Here is an 18770-nt window from a genome sequence, read left to right as displayed (position 1 = left end):
CAAAACACTGAGAGCACTTGGTATAGAGAAGGCATATGGTGTATATAAGCAACAGTAAGTCAGCAAACTACACTAACAGCCATGAATGGTATCCAGGCAATAAAAAAACTAGTACAGCAAAACCATGCATATTTTCAGTATTAAATACTGATATTAAATAATTACCTTTTGGCAATAAGGAAACAGGGTTTTAGTTAGTTTTTTAAAGCCATCCCTTTCTAAATGGCTGTTAAAAAGTGGATTTTTTTTAAGCCATGAGAAAACATTCAAAGTCTTACATGTATCTTATTTTACTAAATAATATCTCAAGTTAAGTATCAACATCTTTTTCAAAGTATCGGTTATCTTGCCGAGCTAATTATTGTTGGGAATTTCTATTTAACCTGTATTATTTTTTACGACTTTTAAAATACGTATGTTTCTTAGTGAATAAAAAACCCCAAAACCCAGTATTACAACTTGTTGCATTTGCTAGATAAGTTTTATTTCAGTTAATTCAAACAGTGAACACCTATAATTATCAGATGCAAAAAGCAGATGTTTTGATACAGAAATAGATGCGCCAATTTAGCATACGTGCCTTTTAAGAAAAGTACAGCTTTATGTCAGTACCATACTGTGTTTTCACAATAAAGGTTAATTTAAGAGCAAGTTTATCGTAAAAGCTGCTCTTAATTGGCCAGTTTCCCACACTTAATGCCGGTCCATCAAATAACTGGTTTCAGGACAAAGATCAAAGTAGCAATATTAATTCACTTGTATCCTGAATACATGTGCTGCGGCCAGATTGATTCCTAGTCTTCCATATCTTTGCCTTCTCTTCTTCTACCCTAAAATATAAGACTCATGATAAGTAAATACCGAATCAGAGAAAGTCAGTGACCCATTTTGTTACAGGTACTGGAAGATGAAATTCAGACATCATAGCATCTCCAAGACTGTACATGTGACAACTGAGTGTTTTTTTAAAAGCCCTAAGTTACAGGAGATACAGCATAAAAAACGTGGTATACATATAAAAAGTTGTTGGCTAAACGTAACTTATGAGGGGAGTGAGACACTCTCATTAAGATCTTGGTGTTAGAAATTCCTTAGGACACTTCTTACCATTATTCGCTTTCATACATCAAATATTTACATTTATTAGTGTTTGGTCATATGCAGACAACCGTAACAGTAAACCTATGCCTTCTACATTCCGCATCGTTCTCTAAATGCAAACACAACGGTCAGTGCGTAAACCTTGTTTTCTCTCAAGTATGCAAAATGGTTTTAAAGAGTAAATACCACTTGCAAAAAGGTATGTTATAAATCCTAAAATAACAGCGTTACTTCTCAGGTTTTCTACATTTAAAACATTGTATTTGGTCTATTTCTATTCATGTATTCTTCAACATGAAAACAACTTAGAACTACTTACTCTCGTTCCCTGTGTAAAACGGGCAATGACTTCTGCTGCTGCACATTTACCCAGCTAGCAGGTGCTCAAGACTGGAAAAAAAAAATGTTGCTGTTGTGGAAGACGCTCACCTCCAGTACTTCTGTATTGGAACTCCCAAACAATACCAAAGACCTCAGTGGAAGGGTATGTAATGTACTGCCTGACCAAATGACAGTTTGTTCAGAAGGGTTCTCTCTGTTGTCTCTACTGATTTGATATTCTTGAGATGAAGACAACCCATCGTTAATGAATGAAAAAAGTGAATTTTTGGTGAGTGGGCCAGAAAACCCAAGCAAATAGTTTAGGTGTAAGCTTTTACTGTTTTAAGGCACAAGAATGATTACAATTATGAAGAGTACTAAACCAGTCCTACTAGCTTCAATTCAAAATGTAGGTATAACACTGACACCTCAAAATATTAAATTTCCCAGTTTGTCAGTCTTAGGTAATAAATGTCATCATAGACATATGGGGAACAGAGACGACAGCGTGTTGTTTTACCACCGGGCAGGTAACAACTATGAAGCTAGAAGCATTAGAAGCTAGAATACTAGAAGCACTAACTTCAAACCCTTCCTGAAGCATATTTTGGTTTGTCTCAGCCTGGAAATACTGTCTGCTGTAACGGCAGGGAAAGTGGGGTGGGGGTAGATCTTGGAGATCATGGAGATCTTCCATGCCATTACGGAATATATAAAATTAACACATTCAGATGTTACTGTATTCCTATAGTAAAATTGAAGATTAGAAAATGCTTCTTTGGAACTCTGTCACAATTTATTGTTTCAACCTTGTGCAAAAGTAACACGTCTCCAAATGGAAAAAAGGATGGTTTTCAAAAAAACCTCTCAAAGTCTGTAAGACTTCTACTACTGGCTTCAAGTTATTTGAGTTCCTAATTCCTATATCTAAAGGAATACCTACCTGACAGAATATAGTGCCATTTCTGGCTACCAAAGTTAGCATGTGTATCCTTCAAAGACAATGAGACAGTTTGACAGCTCACCATGTGCTGTCAGCTATTCGGGCATATTTGACTGTGGAAATGATACCTTTATTTCACAGTAAACTAGTTTCACACATTCTCTGTGTCCAATAAAAATGGAGAGGACATCTAAATAACAAAAAGATTTTTACTTACATTACTCTAGCTTCATTCTTTTCTAATTCTTAACAATCCACAGCTCTGACAAAAGAGTACTTCCGGTATAAATCTGCATCCTGGATGTAGCTTCAGGATTTGGGTTTTGTTGGCGTTTTTTTTGCTTTTTAAGCAAGTAAGAAAAGTGCTATGTGAAAATGTAAAAATCAACAGTAAAACCATTGTTCTTTAAAAAGTAATACTGAACAGTTTTGGCAGACTGGAACTGTGAGAATAACGAATTATTTTGTGCTCAAATAGAGATGTGAATTTTTTCAAAAATTTAACATTTAAGGTAGATGATTTATTGTTGTACTTCTCAGCATAAGAAACCAATGCTAGTTGCTCAAATGCTTGACTGGATGAGAAAAAAACTTGTTAATACAATGGTAATTTACACAGGGACTACAGGAAGTCAAGTTTGACTGTTACATTCTCCTGTTCTGTAAGTTAGGAACTTCCCTGAGAGATGAATTCCAGTTAGACATAAGTTTAGCACCACTATCAGAAGTTAATTAAGTGAATTTTTGATGCTTTTTCTTCACGTATTCTTAGTGATCTCAAAGTCCAATTACACCCTTCTCCATTTGTTTCTCATGTTTCAGTACAGTGAGAGCAGTTACGCGTCCCTCTTTTTTTAATCCATGTATTGTGCCCATTTTTCTTTGTCAAATTCCCTCGCAATCTTTAAGGCAGTGCCGTTGAGTGAAACTGATTGCATATTACAGATAATACTAACAATTACTCCTCTAGGTGGTGCCACTAGCCCAGTATCTACAGCTTCAGAGTCCAGCTCTTCAGGAAGAATGAGGAGGACACTACTTGCGCCCACTGCACCACCCGTATGAGATGCGTAGTGTCTCTGCTGTCTGCAACAGCCACATTGTTGTTTTTTCTCTACTACAGCCCAAGCCATTGCGTATTTACCATCCCTGTCCCACGATACTTCTGTTTTTGGCACTGGGGTCCACATCATTGCGACTGTGTCTGGTTTGAGGTACCCAGGAAGAAGTTTGTCATTAGTGTTTTTAAATTGTCCGGCTTGGTAACTGTATAACAAGGCATTTCCAAATTTCAGAAGGTCACCCACTGATGACAGGAAGCCACCACCAGCCCACTTGTAAGAATTGTCCACATACGGTGCGTTTACCAGCCGTCCCTTTTTGTTGTAAACATAGCACCTAGAAGTCAAGAAAAATCAACTTGTCATTCTCAGATACTATACACAACTATTTTAAGCTGCCTTACCTTAAAAGAGCAATCTGAGCATGCATTAGCTTGTTCTCATGAAACTTCAGAACGGTTTTAAATATATATTTTTAAAAATATATTTCTTGCAGAAAAATCAACAAGAAATTCAGACAGGAAAACAGAAATTAAGGTGATTTCTTAGGTTAGAAGCTTAGTTTCAACAAAAGTACTAATCCTTCTTCTTACTCTTAGGATATACTAAGAGTAAAGGCAATATACAAATAAGACATGTGACAGAAATCTATAGATCAGCCAGCACAGGATTTTTCTTAAATCTCTGTACTAGATTTAACGTGTTTTAAGAAAGAGGAATCCTACAACTACCGCATGATTATCAGGCACTGAGCTGAAATTTCACTGAAGTCTTAGGTGACTGCTCCTAGACAGTAGTTACCATTTATGATTGATTTCCCCCCACTGCTCCATTACAGTTACCATATTCTACAACAACTGAATATTCTGGAACTACTAAGAAGAAGTTTTCAAAAGTTAATAAAAAGAAATCAATTGGTGAAGCATGTTCCGTGTTAAACAGAATTTTAATTCTGGTTAAAATTGATACTATAATTACATTTATGAAAACCTTGTGTTGCTGTGAGACTATTACAATTCCATGGAACTCTTAAGAAGTCAGTATATTAAGCAAACCAAGGTAACTATATATTCTAACATAATCTCCTAGTTACTCCTTTATTTTACTCTATTTACACTTGCCTGCTTATTTGTACCCAAAATAAATGCAAACTTCAAAGTCACCCCTGCCACTCCCCCCTATATATACTTTCATAACAGGAAATACTTACTTCCTATTCTGTAATTTTACATGGTAATTACAGAACCAATACCATAATGCTGACATAACATCAGTTACATGACTAACTTTGAAATAACATAAGCCACTTTGTTTAAAAGTAAAAAAATAGTAATTCACATGTTCTTAATTCAGTTGGCTTAATAAAGACAGAAAGAGCAAAAATTGTTGTGGAAAAAAAATATTTCATCCTTGTTTACCTTGCTCTGTTATATATCATTGCTTCATTGTCATCCAGTACAGTTGACAGCATATCCAAATCGCGAAACATTTTTAGCATATAATCTGTAAATTTTTGTCCTGAAGCTCTCTCCACAACAGCGCTTAAGAGAGTAAAGCCGTATGTTGAATACAAGAACTGACTACCTTGAAGGAACACAATGAGAAAGGGGAGGGGGGGAAGTTAGCTGCATGACGCTTAAATAGAATCTGAAGAATAAAATTTAAGTAATCACATGTGCAAATAAAACCATATATAGCAATGAATTAAAAAACGCTCCCTCCATCCCCATTTTAATATGATGCGAATCACAAGCTTATGATACTGGGCCCTGGGACTTTTCTGTACTGCAGCAGGCACAGGTGCTTGCCAAGTGCCGGTCGCTCTGAGAACAGCGCTAAAAAATTTTCAGGGATTGGCATGTACAGCCAGGTTTCACACCCAGATGCGAAGACTGACATTTAACATCCTTTCCACAAGATTTACCCTACCAGTTCTAACAAGGATATCTGGATTTGGAAAGCTGAAGCAAACCATAAAATCACTTCTTAAAAGACGCTCATCTACTGTGACTTGCTTGTGAATCTATACCCTAGAGGTGGAAAGACAAGGGTAGTACTCATTCAAGGTTTTCAAAGGTCTTGATCACCTCTACCATAGTGTTTCTAGTTCTAGAATATCCCGGAAGATAATGTGAACGCTAACATGCATACTATTTAAGACAATGTAATTTATTTACAAAACAATGTTTCATTTTTAAAAATCTCATTCTTGTGAATGAGACGCCCTTTATGAAACATCTACATATCAAGCAACTGCTGAATTGCCTACAGTTGAGACAGATCTCCTACTTGAAGTGGTTCCTAGAACTCTCCAAGATGGTAAGTGGTTAACTTCTCCCCCTTCTTATCCTTCTCCCCTTAAATGCGCATTATTTACTGTTTATCAGCAATGCATATCATTTGCCTGTTAACCTAATTCATTTAGAAATTACACCCAGAGTTCCTCAACGTCCTCTCTATAATTAACTTAAATAATTCCAACAGTAAATAACCTTCTGTGATTCTGTGGCCTTTCTGTAAAATCTTTTAGCTCTGGTTTAGTACCCCACTAAAATTTTTTGCTTTTGGTTTGTATCTAGAAGGCCCAGAGCAGGAATACAGCAAGTTGGTATCTGCTTACAAAATACTTTGTAGATACAAATTTGTTACCAAAATTATAATCTGCTTTAGCATTTATAAATTCAGTAACTGGTACGTTTCACAGCACTTACTGCATTACTTAGAGCTCCTGGAAGAAGTGAGAAGAGTCTTATTTCTACCCGAGGTCCCTCTTTCTCTTCTCTCCTGCATTATCTGGGACTCTTTGTATTACCTTTTAAGTCTTTGCTACATCATATTTTGAACCCGCTGGATTATGGTGCAGATACACCATTAGAAGGTATCCCTATGAGCATAATTCTTTAAGTCAGTAGATTCGTAAAGATATCTATACAAGACTGTTATCTAAAACTGAACTGATAAAATCCTGATCAGTTCAGTCTTCAAAAGTTATGTCAGTTTTAAGGCAATTACATGACCGGATGGTTTGTGCAGAACAGCCCAAGTACTCCTCTGTTGAGCTCTTAATGGGGCACAAGACGAAAAAAAAAAAGGGGTGAGGGGAAAAAAGCAGAAGAAAACAAACCCCCCCCCAAACACTCTTTACTGGATTCTACTATCTTCCAATTTGAAACAAAAATTTCACCAGAAGAGCACATTTTGGTCTAACTGAATAGAAACTCACCTGGTTTAAAGAATAAGGGATCATTTTTAAATATCTTCAGTGATTCAATCACACTTCCAAATTTTTCCTTCAAATAATACTCTTCTTGCTCAAATTCCTTGTCTCTCTTGCCAGGTTTTGAATTTCGGCTTTTTACCTCACCTTCGTGTTCTTTCCTCGGTTTGACAGAATCAGTCTTTTCAATCCCTTTGCCGCCTTCTTCTTTTTGTTCTTTATCCTGATAGGGCTTTGTTAGTTTAAATGCTCTGTTTGCCTTTTCCTTTTCTTCCTTTACTTTTGCAATATCTTTTTCATAGTGACGAATCCCACTCAAGTGGGAAACTAACAGCCTTGTAGTAATAGCGACCTAGGTAGAAAGGACAATATTTAAACATGAGCTCTCTTTATTAAAGAATTTGCACACTAAATCACCAGAAAAGTAAAATTCAACATGACTAGGAACAGAGAAAGAAGATCTTTTAAGTATCATGTCTTAAAACCAGTCAAAATATATACATATTTACATGCACACCACACACTTGATAGAAAACTGAAGATCCAAATTTCCAGCGTTGCTTTTTTGAGCAGCAAACATCAGTACTTGTCTAAATGATTTTTGTTTTTTACAGAAATAGGTCCAGATACAGGCACCTGCACACATACAGCTGTGAAATGCCAGGAACAAAAATCCAAAAAAGTGTTACCAATAAACAATTACAATTACATACCTTTTCACCCTCGTAGACTTTTTCTGGAAATTCAGGGACGTATTTCTGCACTGGAGCATCTAAATCCAGTTTCCCCTCTTCCCACAACTTAGCAACAGCCATCATCGTAAGACACTTGCTAATACTAGCAATTCGCATGATTGTCTCTGGCTTACATACTACACGATTCTCTACATCAGCATAACCCAAACCTTTAAGAAAATAAAAACACTGTGGTAAATATTTTGCACAGAGGCATGCTGAGTTAATTATTTGCAATGAATTAGATTTACTGGCTCCTTAAAATGTTTTTCCTTTAGCTAAACTGGGATCTGAAGCGTTGGACTATCCCTGCTCCTGCTTCAATTAAGTTAATAACATTTTAAATGTAGTAGGAACAGTTAATCAAAGTCCATTGTATTGGCCAATGGCACCCCAAGTTATTGATTGTCCTGGTTTGAGACTACAAAACAAACCTAACGATAAACGAGATTGAAGATTAAGCCAAAATTTACACTCCTGAGGTCAAATATTCAATGTAGAAAAACTAGAGAGACCAAAATCTAGACTGTAAAATAACTGACCAACAGTCACAAATACTCCATTTATTGTTCTGAATTAATGGTTGAAAGAGTAAAGGGTCTTTTTTTTATCAACACAGAAATTGAGAAAGGAATTAATACACAAACTCAGCAATTACCTAAACTGTAAAGCTTCACAAAACAGTGGTGTTATACGTTATGTTTCAACATCACTCAGCCCAACTTCAATTAAAAGACAGCTTAATAGTCTCTGTACCAGTGTTTTCCTATGTAATCTGTTGAGGGATATTACTTGCTTAGCGTAAATAAGTAAGTTTTAACTAGAATAAATTATTTAGGATTATAATAAGGTGTGATCTGTGCCGTTTGCCTAGCTTTACTTAGGATGAGTAGCTAGATTTGCTGAAGCTTTAGGCCATGATAGGGTTATTTTTCGTAGTAATTTTCACAGCAGCTGGTACTGTGCTGTGGTTTATTCTTTTAGTATGGGAAAATGTTTCGGTATCACACTGATGTGTTGGTTTTTTTCCCCAAGTCTGGGACACTTCAGTTCCCCATGTTCTGACAGCGAGTGCAGGTGCACAAGGAGGCTAAACCAGAAAATAAGGAGGCTCCAACCCTCAGCTAAAACTGCAAATCAACTGCCTGCCTACCTGGACACAAAAAAAGAATCCAATAAGATGTTAGAAGATCCCAGACTAAAAATCACCATTGGACTAAAAGATGCATGGACAGTGCATGAAGGGCACGTGAAGAGTGGGTGTATGGATCACAAGAGTGTAACTGCCCAGGGATTTCTTTCTTTGGGGTCCCTCTCTTTGGAGGCACCCAGCCCAGGCTGTCCTGGCTGCTGTACCTTTCAATTACATCAATTATTTTATAAAATCCAATCCCTGAGACTCTGCTGCAGGAAATCTAGGGTCAAGCCTCAAAAAGGAGGAAGTGTGCCCAAGAGTAGGTGTGTGTTTGTGCGCCACCATGAATGGTGTGTGAATGCTCAGGCAGCGGCTCCTCTGTTAACATAACCAACCCACAAGTCTGGTAGCAAGAACTGGAATTAATTAGGCATTATCAGGCTTCCATACTAATCTCTAGTTTGAGCTAGGTTTGAGGAAACTGTGCAAATGATGTTGCTGCATAAAAAGCAATGAAATGCAGTAGCGACATATTTGTAGTTTTGAGTACAAGCAAGGCCTGCAAGCAATGCATGTCTGCCTATATAAAACTGCAGTCTAATAATGAACTACTCACGGAAAAAATCTCTTGCCAAAATACAAGAAATAAACCAGATGACATGTCAGTTGCCCAAGACCCTTCCTTTTACGTGAAGTTGCTACTCAAGTGCTTGCATGATGCTTGTGAACGCAGATGCTGTACCCCTCAGTGAAAATACCTGCCAAGTCTCAAATCACTCCTATCAGTTCAGCAAGAAAGCAGATTTAGTACTATGGTCACAGAATATGTGCAACTTACACCTGTTCTCCCCATGAAGAAGGAAGGAGGACAACAAAACAAGCCAGAAGTCTGCTAGAGCAATGCTTCCCACCTCCCAGCTGCCTTACTAAAGGCACGTTGTTTTTGTCAATACACAGCAGGGTACGGGAAGCTCTGCCATGGCTCACGCTCCCACGTGAAGTTCTCTCACTACTGGATCTGGCAGTGCTGGTGATAAATCACAACCCCGGCACTAGCTCCCTCAGGCACTTCCCTGATATCAACGGAAGGATTCTGCAAAATCTTATAAAAACAACTGCTTTAATTGCTAGGTAATGTGAGACCAGAAAAAGCTATCTGGTTTGAGAAAGTTTGTGATTAAGTTTCCAGTACAATTTTCTTATTAGGCCATGTGACAAAAGGTACCAGAGGCTCTCCAACTCACCGCTGTCATGATGAAAGAGAAATTAAAACTTACAATCAGCTTTATACATATATAAAAGTCAATGCAACAACAGAATGTCAGAAGAAAGTTAGTCACAATCTCACTTACAAAGATTTTTTTTTCCAAATTCTGTAACACATTAATAAAATATGTTGCCACTTACATATAAGCTGTCCAAAAAACCCAAAACACATTATGAAAATGTTTCCAAAAATACACACACAGTTTGGTGGTTTTTTTTAAATAAACATCAAATGTCTACGTGATATGAGCAGTACTCACAGACTCTATTTAAAACTAAACTGTGTAACCAGAAAAATCACTTGCAATTTCTGGAAGGATGACACCTGTTAAATCCCAGTATCTTCCCAGCAAAAATCTACACTTCAGCCCCCAAATGTGAGCCAGATCACCAAATGTGAGCCATTACTACTTTGACTATTAATTAAGTTCCTGTGCGGAGAACAGTTCACCTCCTATACAGAGTTCTACCAGACCACTCCACAGCTGTATACCTGGAGTGTAAGTATACTCAAAGACCAATCTGACAAATTAATGGAAGAAATGTTCTTAAACATAACTGTTGAGATATACTAGCACATTCAGGAAGTTAATAAATTATCAGTTCCTGGAAATCATTGAAGTTTACCACGGAAAGTATCACTTCATACTCCCTAGGCACCTGTTTCTGGCCACTGCCCGGAGATGTGACATCAAGTGGATGAAATCTCAGCCTGATCAGTGCGTCTAACTTGTTCATTTTTAAAACGTTCATTACTTCCCAACAGCATGCACAACTACTACTCCCATATACTAACCTTCCGACCAGACTTCCTTTCCATCTACAGAAACTCCAACTAGTATACCTGGGATTCCTGCTTCATCCTGTGAAAAAAAAACAGACAGAAAACATTAAGAAGGATCTTTACAGTTAAAAAAAAGCCTTTTCCCAAACCCTAAAAATGCAAACGCAATCCTACAAATACACCTGCATATTGTTGTCACATTACAGTTGAAACTTTGTCAAGTATGATTTGGGCTGAACTGGTATAAACTGCTTTCGAAAAGCAGTCATTTTAACCCAGCAGCTGGGAAAAATACATATAACAACAATAATAATGTCAATAAAATAATGATTTAACTAAATTGGCGATCAGGACGTGCAAGGAAAGCTTAACAGAAACAAAACACTACAGAGTCAGTATGCAACATGCAAACTGCATCACCTATAAGCAAGCAGAACTTCAAAGGAGTTTGAGTCAGGTTTTCAAAGTAACTACAACGCGCTTTTTAAGGTCCTCTTCTCTCTCCTTCCTACAGCCCCCCAGGCCCTCCCTTGTTCTCAGACACTGCCACCAGCACCCGCATCAACCTCGGCCCGGCCGACGCCTCCCAAGTACTGCCAGTCTTCACCGGCGTTGCATTAAGAAGAAAAATCATGAAATATCCCTGAGGGCAGCTCCCGCGACGCCCGTCTGCGGCGGCCGAGCACCCGCAGGAGCGGCGGGCGGGGCGGGGCGGGCGCGGCCCCTCACCGGAGAGCTCGGGACGAGCCCGGCAGCTCGGCGGGGTTCGCCCTCCTCCCCCAGGCCCCCCAGAAACGATCCCCTCCCTCCCCCGCGGCTTGACCCAAGTCTCTTGCAGCGATCGCGACGTCCACGGTAACGAGACAGCCGGCCGCCTTCCCCCTCACGGCGGCGAGGCCCCGGCTGCCCTCCGACCCCGCTCGCTCAGCACCTTAATCCTGCGCACCAGGTCCCGGCTCCTCTCGATGGCCGCGCCGAAGCCCCGAGGGGGCGGCAGCGGCTTCACCTCCGCCTCCTGCCCGCCGTCGGCCTCGCAGCCCGCCGGCGTCGGCACCTTCACCCCCATGGCCAGCCCCAGCGCCAGCCCCCAGCCCCAGGACCGCGCCCCGGCACCGCCGCCCCTTCGCCGGGCCGCCGCCGCCCTCCACAGGGCCCGCGCCAGGCCCCGCATGGCCGCGCCGCGCCGCGCCGCCGCCGCCTCACCGGGCGACCGCCAGGCAGCTCCAGCCGCGCCCGAGCGCTCGCCCGGCCGAGCTCCGAGCGCATCGAGCGAGGGCGGCCGCCCCTCTCGGCGCAGCGACGGCGGTGGCGGCGGGACCGGGAGTGGGGCAAGTGGAGCCTCTCCGGCCGTGCCGGGGCTCCCCCGGCCCCACAGCGCCTCTCCTGAGCAGGGGCCGGTCCCCCTTCGCCTGGCGGGAGTCGGATCAGCGGGGTTTAACCAACGCTTCCATCGCAGCCACGTCGAGCAGAGGAGAACGGAGAGAAGACGAGGGTGGAGAGAAGACGGGGGACGCTCCAAGCCACCACGTAACTTCTCGCCCTAACTCTGCACTCCACAGCAAACAAGGGCAGGATCCCATGTAGCCTGCTGCTGAACGCCAAGCAGGGCAAGCGAGGCTAACACCAAGATAAACCCAACTGCAAGATGAGCATATTTAATTAGATTAGTGAGGAATTACTAGCAAATATTGAATTTTCCAAGCCTGGGTTTGGAATCAAGTTTCAGCCTACAGCAGTGCCAATGACACTCACAGAAATAATTTTTCCACGTAGCTGCTCTCTTTAGACAGAGGCTACAGAGAGGACAATGCCCTTCAGTTGATGCTTTTGAACTGTCTCAAAACCTTCCACATGTTTGGTTTCCCATAAAATTTTAGTAGCTCTCTAATGATTTGAATGTTGACTGAGCAGCAAGCTGAAGAGACTGAAGAGTGACCAAATAGTGACGGTATTACTCAAGAAGGCAGAAGGAAAGAACAATTTTCAGTGCATCAGCAGATTCAGCTGGGCAGGTAGATCCAAGTCCCATCCAAACATACATCCAAAAACCAGGACTCTTGTGAGCTTTGCCAAGCAGACAAGGCTGCAGATTTGGGATCCTCACAGCAGCCTTTTATGACAATTAAAGAGGTTGTATGTGTCTAATGCAAAAGCAAATCCAGAGCCACACAAGGCTGTCATTGGAATTGTTAGTCCACATGTCTAACTGGAACATCAAAATATCTTCATTAGTATGAAGATACTCAGTCATCCCCTTCCTGTATGTCATTGCTGTGAAATTACTAATTGCAATGATGCTTGAGCAGATGCCATTAGGTCCAAAGGTGGTTAAAAAACCCTCGTGTTAGCAGTTCATTTCAGTCTTTTTTTTAGCACCCTTAGTGCTCTTCTTTTGGATTTCAGAAGACCTAGTCCAATAGTCCAAGTGCAAGAGGGGAGGACAGGGAGGGACTAGTTTATGTGAACTAAGCATGCCATGGTCCACAACGAGTAGCAAATTTTAGAGGCGATACCAAAAGCAGCAGAGCCCTTGGCATACTGTGGAGAAAGCACCGGCATCCAAACAGTTGAGAAATGTTCATAGTAGCCTTGAACTCTTCAAAGTCAGTCCTCTCAAGGGAACACCCTAGACCGGACTGTTCTAAGGAGCTTAGACCCTGCAAATCACAAATAGATGGGATAGGGTTGTATCATTATTTGGCAATGCAGAAAGCTCCTTGTGCAGAAAGCTCCTTGTGCAGAAAGCCCACAGCATCCCGTCTGATGGATTGCGTGGGGGTTTGCCGTTTACTTCTTGGAGATTTTCTGGGGTATTTAGACAATGATTTAAAACCCTATGTATAGATGTTGAAGGATTCTTGAACAACAGCTAACAACCTTTAATAACGGCCGCTCCATAAATGTTAGAAATGTTGACAGAGAATACAATAGCTTAAAAAATGCATAAAAATATGGGCCATACTTGTAAGCAGAAGTGAGGAGTCTGTCCTTTCAGAACTCCGCATATGCTCTGCTAGGAGAAAATCCTGAGACGCTAATCTAGGGAGTTCAATCTCCCTTCATGTCCGATGATCTCAAAAACTGCAGGATTTGGCAGGAAGTCAGTCCAAACAGCTTTCATGCGTGAAGTCAAATGCAGACCAGATGCTACACTTTTCACTACCGGCATTTATTTCTCATTACTATTTTCACAATAAAACTCTGTTGCTTATCACAGTACAACGTCATACCCAACTGGTAAAAGATGCTGTATTTACTTTCTCATAACTCATTTTCACTGGGTCACGCTGTCTCTGGAAGCGTTTTGCAGCAGGATTCTCTGCATTCTTACATTAACCTGCTCAGTAGGAACACTCTTTGGCACCACACTTTTGAATGGGCCTAAGCCAGAAACTGATCTTGCCATTTTTCTCTGATTGCCTTAATGAAGAGCTTTGTGTGAAATCCAGTAGCACAACATGGCCTGCTGTTATCCGTTGTGTCTTCCACAAAGCTGCTGGTTTTGTTAACTTTGAGTTGAGATATCAGGCTTAGAAGGTTTTGAGAATTTTCTGCTCCCACTGATAGCAATAGAAAATAAGGACAGCAAGCACCAGTCTAATCCAATTCTAATTTTAACAAAAATGTTTAACAAAGATGTTTTTCTTCTATCCTCATCCATCAGCCACTTAGAAGTATAGGCCCAGACTCAGCTGTAATCCATCTTCCTTATGTAACACAGCCGGAAAAGTCCACCTGGAGACCCCTCTGGCACGGTGGAAAACCTCCATGTGGTTTAGCACTAAACCAGCTGACTTTTCCTCTGCTCTGCCTCCTCACCGAGTTGTACATACCTGGTTTGAAAAGCCTGCGTGAAGAGATATGCCTTATTCAGATGATAAAGAATAGCACGACACAACTCACCTCAGCAGGGGCCAGCTTTAGAGTCTCACCATCAAGAATCTTTTAAGGCTTTATAGCCTTTGAGCAAGACAAACACCAAAGGCGCAATAATGTGAGACCTTAAAGTGCTTATGTATCTTCCTAGTCATCCTGCCCTTGTAGTTGTACGCTACTTTGTTCACTGGCTTTTTCATAACACTGTTACTGTGTGAGGTGGGGAACACCAAGGTGGGCAGTAGCTTTTATACTGTTCTGTGGTGGCTAGCCCACCATCAAAACATGTAAAATGCTCATTCTGCTGCTGGTGCTCAGCAGTATGTGGAAACATCAGGTGTTTGCAAATTGTGAGGCTTCATCAGTGTTTCCTAAAACATGACTCTTAAAAAAATAGATCTACAGGTATTTCAAAAACAATTTCATCACTTCTGTCAGTCCTCCATTTCTGCAAGTGCTTTTGTGGATCCTGATGTCTCAGCAACGTTTAACAGATGTTGTTGTGGCTGTTCCTGCTTGTAGGCCTGGACTTTGATCTCATTTTTTTTTGCTATGATGATCTCAGTTACTTTTCTAACTCACCGACATGGCAAAATTCTACAGCGACGTGCCCCTCAGTTTACCATTTCCATCAAAATTGAAAAGATGGATAATGTTTTTAACAAACAACATTCAAGGTTTGAATGATAAGAAACAAGGGAGGCGTATTAGTATTCCCCTGATAAAGGGCTGGTCAGTTCTGAAATCATGAGCCCAGCTCCGCTCTTTCATCCTATTAAATACCATTTATAACTGCCACAGACCCAAACTGAAGCTTGTAGGTTGAGTTTGTAGGAAGGGGCTTTTAAAAATTTAGGAAGTAGCAGTGTAAGAAAAGTGTTTTCTTTGTTTGTATTTATTGTGAAACAATGAAATGTTCCATTAATCCAATGGATTTCAATTATTCCAACTGGATTCCAGTTGGATTAATTAAAGATGTAATTTGTGAAGACTTCTGGATCTAAAAATGTTGAATCTAATGGAAAATAATTCACAGACAAAAGCTAAAATTGTCAAAAAGGACTGTAATTTATATTTATTTGTGCTAGAGAAAATGAAGAAAAATAAGAAAGCAGCAATTAAAAAATACTGTTTGTATGCACAGATATAGGGGAAGCTGATGTTGCTGGAAAATGCAAAGAGTAAAGGGATAATGATTCCCTTGATCATACCTGATGTTTCTACTCTCAGTATAGGAAAGATTTAAAAAAAACCAACCCAAATTCTTTCTGAATTTGAAAAGATGACAAATAAAGGTGAAGTTAGATGTGGAGTGAAATCAAACTCTGCTTTCTTTCTCTCTTTTCAGAAGCAATTTCATTTATTTGAGAACCAAGGATGGAAATTTTTTTCCTCTCTGGCTTGAAGCATTCGTACAGTAGATGGCAGTAAGAAACCTTATCAGTTTAACCAGTTGTTAGCAGCAAAAAGGGTGGTTGCACCGCAGTGGGATCTCTCTTGGTTGTCACAGACTTACTGAACTGAGTTGTTATTCCTCACCCACATACATTTTTTGTTTGGTCTTGCTCAGGATAGCAGTTCTCAGAGTATTATTATTTGTTTATCAAATAAGGTAACACCTGCATGATTATGGTGTATGTACAATTTCAGTAATTTCAGTGCTAAATTTACCAATGTGCACCAATAATGTTCTATGCTAGGACAGTTACACCCAGCCAAAAACCGGGCATCCATTCCCCAAAAGGTACATAAATAGGTGCACACTCACAGTTTTATTTTAAGATTAAAATATTCCCCGAGTTGTTTTTTGTTTTCCCTAAACTAGGATCACAGGTGGGTGAATTCTCCAACAACTTAGCTGAGAAACATTAATCAGGAACAAATCTTTAAACATGTAAGGTGTCTGGACCAGGAGAAAAAGTAGCATTAAAAACAGTGGGTCTTTAGACACTGAGATCAACATATTTATCATCAGCTCTGCTTGCACTATGATTCAGATATTCATCAATCTTAACTTCTTGAGGAGTTTAGTTAAACCTGATGTACTTTTTCTACACTGCACAGGAACACCGATCCTGTTGTGGTCACACCAGCAGCACAGTCACGCCATGTCCACGTCCCCATCACAAGGTAACAGATGGGGCAGCAGTGGTGGTCCTCAAGCTGAACTAGGAGCCCAGCAGGGCTGGCCCTGCCCTCCAAGCAGCAGCTCATACCTGGAGTATCGTGCAGCACCACAGGTTGGTGACTTTGTATTTTCTTTTCCCTCCCCAACACAACCACCATAAAAGGAACATAACTCACCTTAATTTACTCCATTTTCCTGTGTACTCAGGATGTGCCACCTGGTGATTGTTTACTTTCAATACAACAGAAAATGAAAGAGTTTTATAGTGCCACGTTATTACTGCCTTAGTTTTACCAGTTGCATGCAGTTTGACACAGTTCCTAGAAACAACAGGATGGGAGTTTGGGAAATGTTTCGCATGTCAGGGAAAGGAATGCTGAAAAGACCACGCTGTGGTTACAGACCAGACAAATGCCGCACACAAGTCTTTTTCTTCTTTGCAAAAACATTAGTTTTGAAACTCCAGTTTCTCAGTGGTGATTTCCTCATACTTTTAATTCAGGGTCTACTTTAAACATCTTGAGACTCAGAGGAAAACTAATTGTCACCAGCTGAAAGTAAGTAATGAAGGAACATTTGTGAAATACATCAGTGTAAAAAAAGAAAACCACCACCACCACAAAAAAAAAATAACCCAAAAAACAAAAAAAACCCCATACAGAATTATTTCCTGTTTTTTTTTTTTCCTGAAGTTATTCTCCAGGCAACAATCTCTCCTGGTAGAAAACTGAGTACAGAAAGGACTGAACAATTTTGTCCCTGAGAATGTCTTCACATTTATCATTAGAATTCAGTTGCTGTGTATAATCTTTTTACCCTCTACAGTTTTTCTCCCCGCTCAGTGGACAGAAGTACAATATACCATGGAAAATGATGGCTTGCGTAACCACTACTCACACAATGCAGTAGGTACCAGACAGCTCTTTGACTTTCCAAGTATAGCTTTTCAGACTGAAGTGTGCTGCTTTAAAACAAAGTAAATCACACGAGGTGTAAAACACCTAAAAGATCAAATATATTAACCATAAGGTAGCATTCTGAAGCTATGAAGTGCGATTATGAAGTGCAGGCACATAGGAAAGTTTTCCAGCTTGCTCTAGGAAGAGCTCCTCACAATTGGGTAATACGTACCTCTCTTTCCACTCTTTCTCCCCAAAAAATAAAGCTCAAGAAAATGAACAAGTCCCAGACAACTATGCGTCACGAAATGTGGCAGTGAGAACTCTGCCTGCCTCACACCGGCTGACTTACTCAGGAGAGAAGCAGACCAGGCGGTGGCATTCAGTCCTCCATAGCAGGTGTCTACAAGTCAGGAAGAAAAACAGCAGGCATGTTTACTTTGAGAGATACAGCAGCAGGAGGAAAAATGCATCTCTGGATTTTGTATATGAATCTTCAGGCATATCCCTGTGTGAAGAATGCAGTCCTGATTTGCATCTACTGTCTTCATTTGTTCTTCTAGATAGGTGACTCTAGAGCCTTCTCAGTACCTATTCTTCCAGCAATTTTTTCCAAACCATTCAACATTAATTTAAAGCTCCAGCATGTGTTTTTACTGATAACTACTGTCATAAGCAAATGTTCCTCTGCAGTTCACACCAAATACTCATCCAGCTACATGTGAATGCTGGTTGCCAGCCCATTTTCCACACATTCACTGCAATGACTATCTGGTCTAGCGTGGTTTGACCTACCTGTGCTGCAATTACACCTTCATTTCGCTCTGCAGACATGGTTCTGTGCCACTAAAAATGCTCGTCGTGAGAACTGAGCACAGATAGCTTGAGAAACTGCACAAGCTAGTGAAAAACAGGAAAAGGCCTCTTATCAAATTAGTAACATCTCGGATATTTGGGTGGAGGCATTTGGCACTGGGCTTGCGTATTCTTACAGGAGTGAGTCCATGCATACTACGAACTCCATTTTTTTGCTTCGTGTTATTGTTCACAAGATGAGGCATGTTTCAAAAAAACCTCTCTAAAGATGTGTAAGTGCACAATTACTGTATGCTACACAGATCAGTAAGAAAGGATTTTACTATATCCCCTTTCCATACATGTAAAATAAGAGTAAATCAAGTTAATGGCATTTACACAGGTTTGTGCTGCAATAGGAACATTACAAAAACTAAAGTAGGTACCTTTGCATGCAGAGCTATGGGAAACTACTAAGAAAACCTGAAAAACTTCACTACTGAGGGAAGA

General features: G+C 40.4%; 1 protein-coding gene across 2 annotated transcripts; it reads right to left on the bottom strand.

The window, feature by feature from the left end:
* Positions 1-454: 454 nt before the first annotated feature.
* LACTB (lactamase beta) lies at positions 455-18428 on the bottom strand. 2 transcript variants are annotated; one of them, XM_074601305.1, is made up of 6 exons: positions 18261-18428; positions 10575-10641; positions 7357-7547; positions 6650-6995; positions 4845-5010; positions 455-3763 (listed from the first exon to the last, which is right to left on the bottom strand). In XM_074601305.1, the coding sequence occupies exons 1-6, from the start codon at positions 18297-18299 to the stop codon at positions 3220-3222; spliced, it is 1353 nt and encodes a 450-aa protein (XP_074457406.1). In that variant the 5' UTR covers positions 18300-18428; the 3' UTR covers positions 455-3219. The 2 variants fall into 2 exon arrangements, with proteins under 2 accessions (XP_074457406.1, XP_074457405.1); XM_074601304.1 differs by lacking the exon at positions 18261-18428 and adding an exon at positions 11494-11748.
* Between the last annotated feature and the right edge of the window lie 342 nt (positions 18429-18770).

This window comes from Larus michahellis, chromosome 9, assembly GCF_964199755.1.
Source record: "Larus michahellis chromosome 9, bLarMic1.1, whole genome shotgun sequence".
Lineage (NCBI taxonomy): Eukaryota > Metazoa > Chordata > Aves > Charadriiformes > Laridae > Larus > Larus michahellis.
This window is presented reverse-complemented; position numbering and strand designations above follow the sequence as displayed.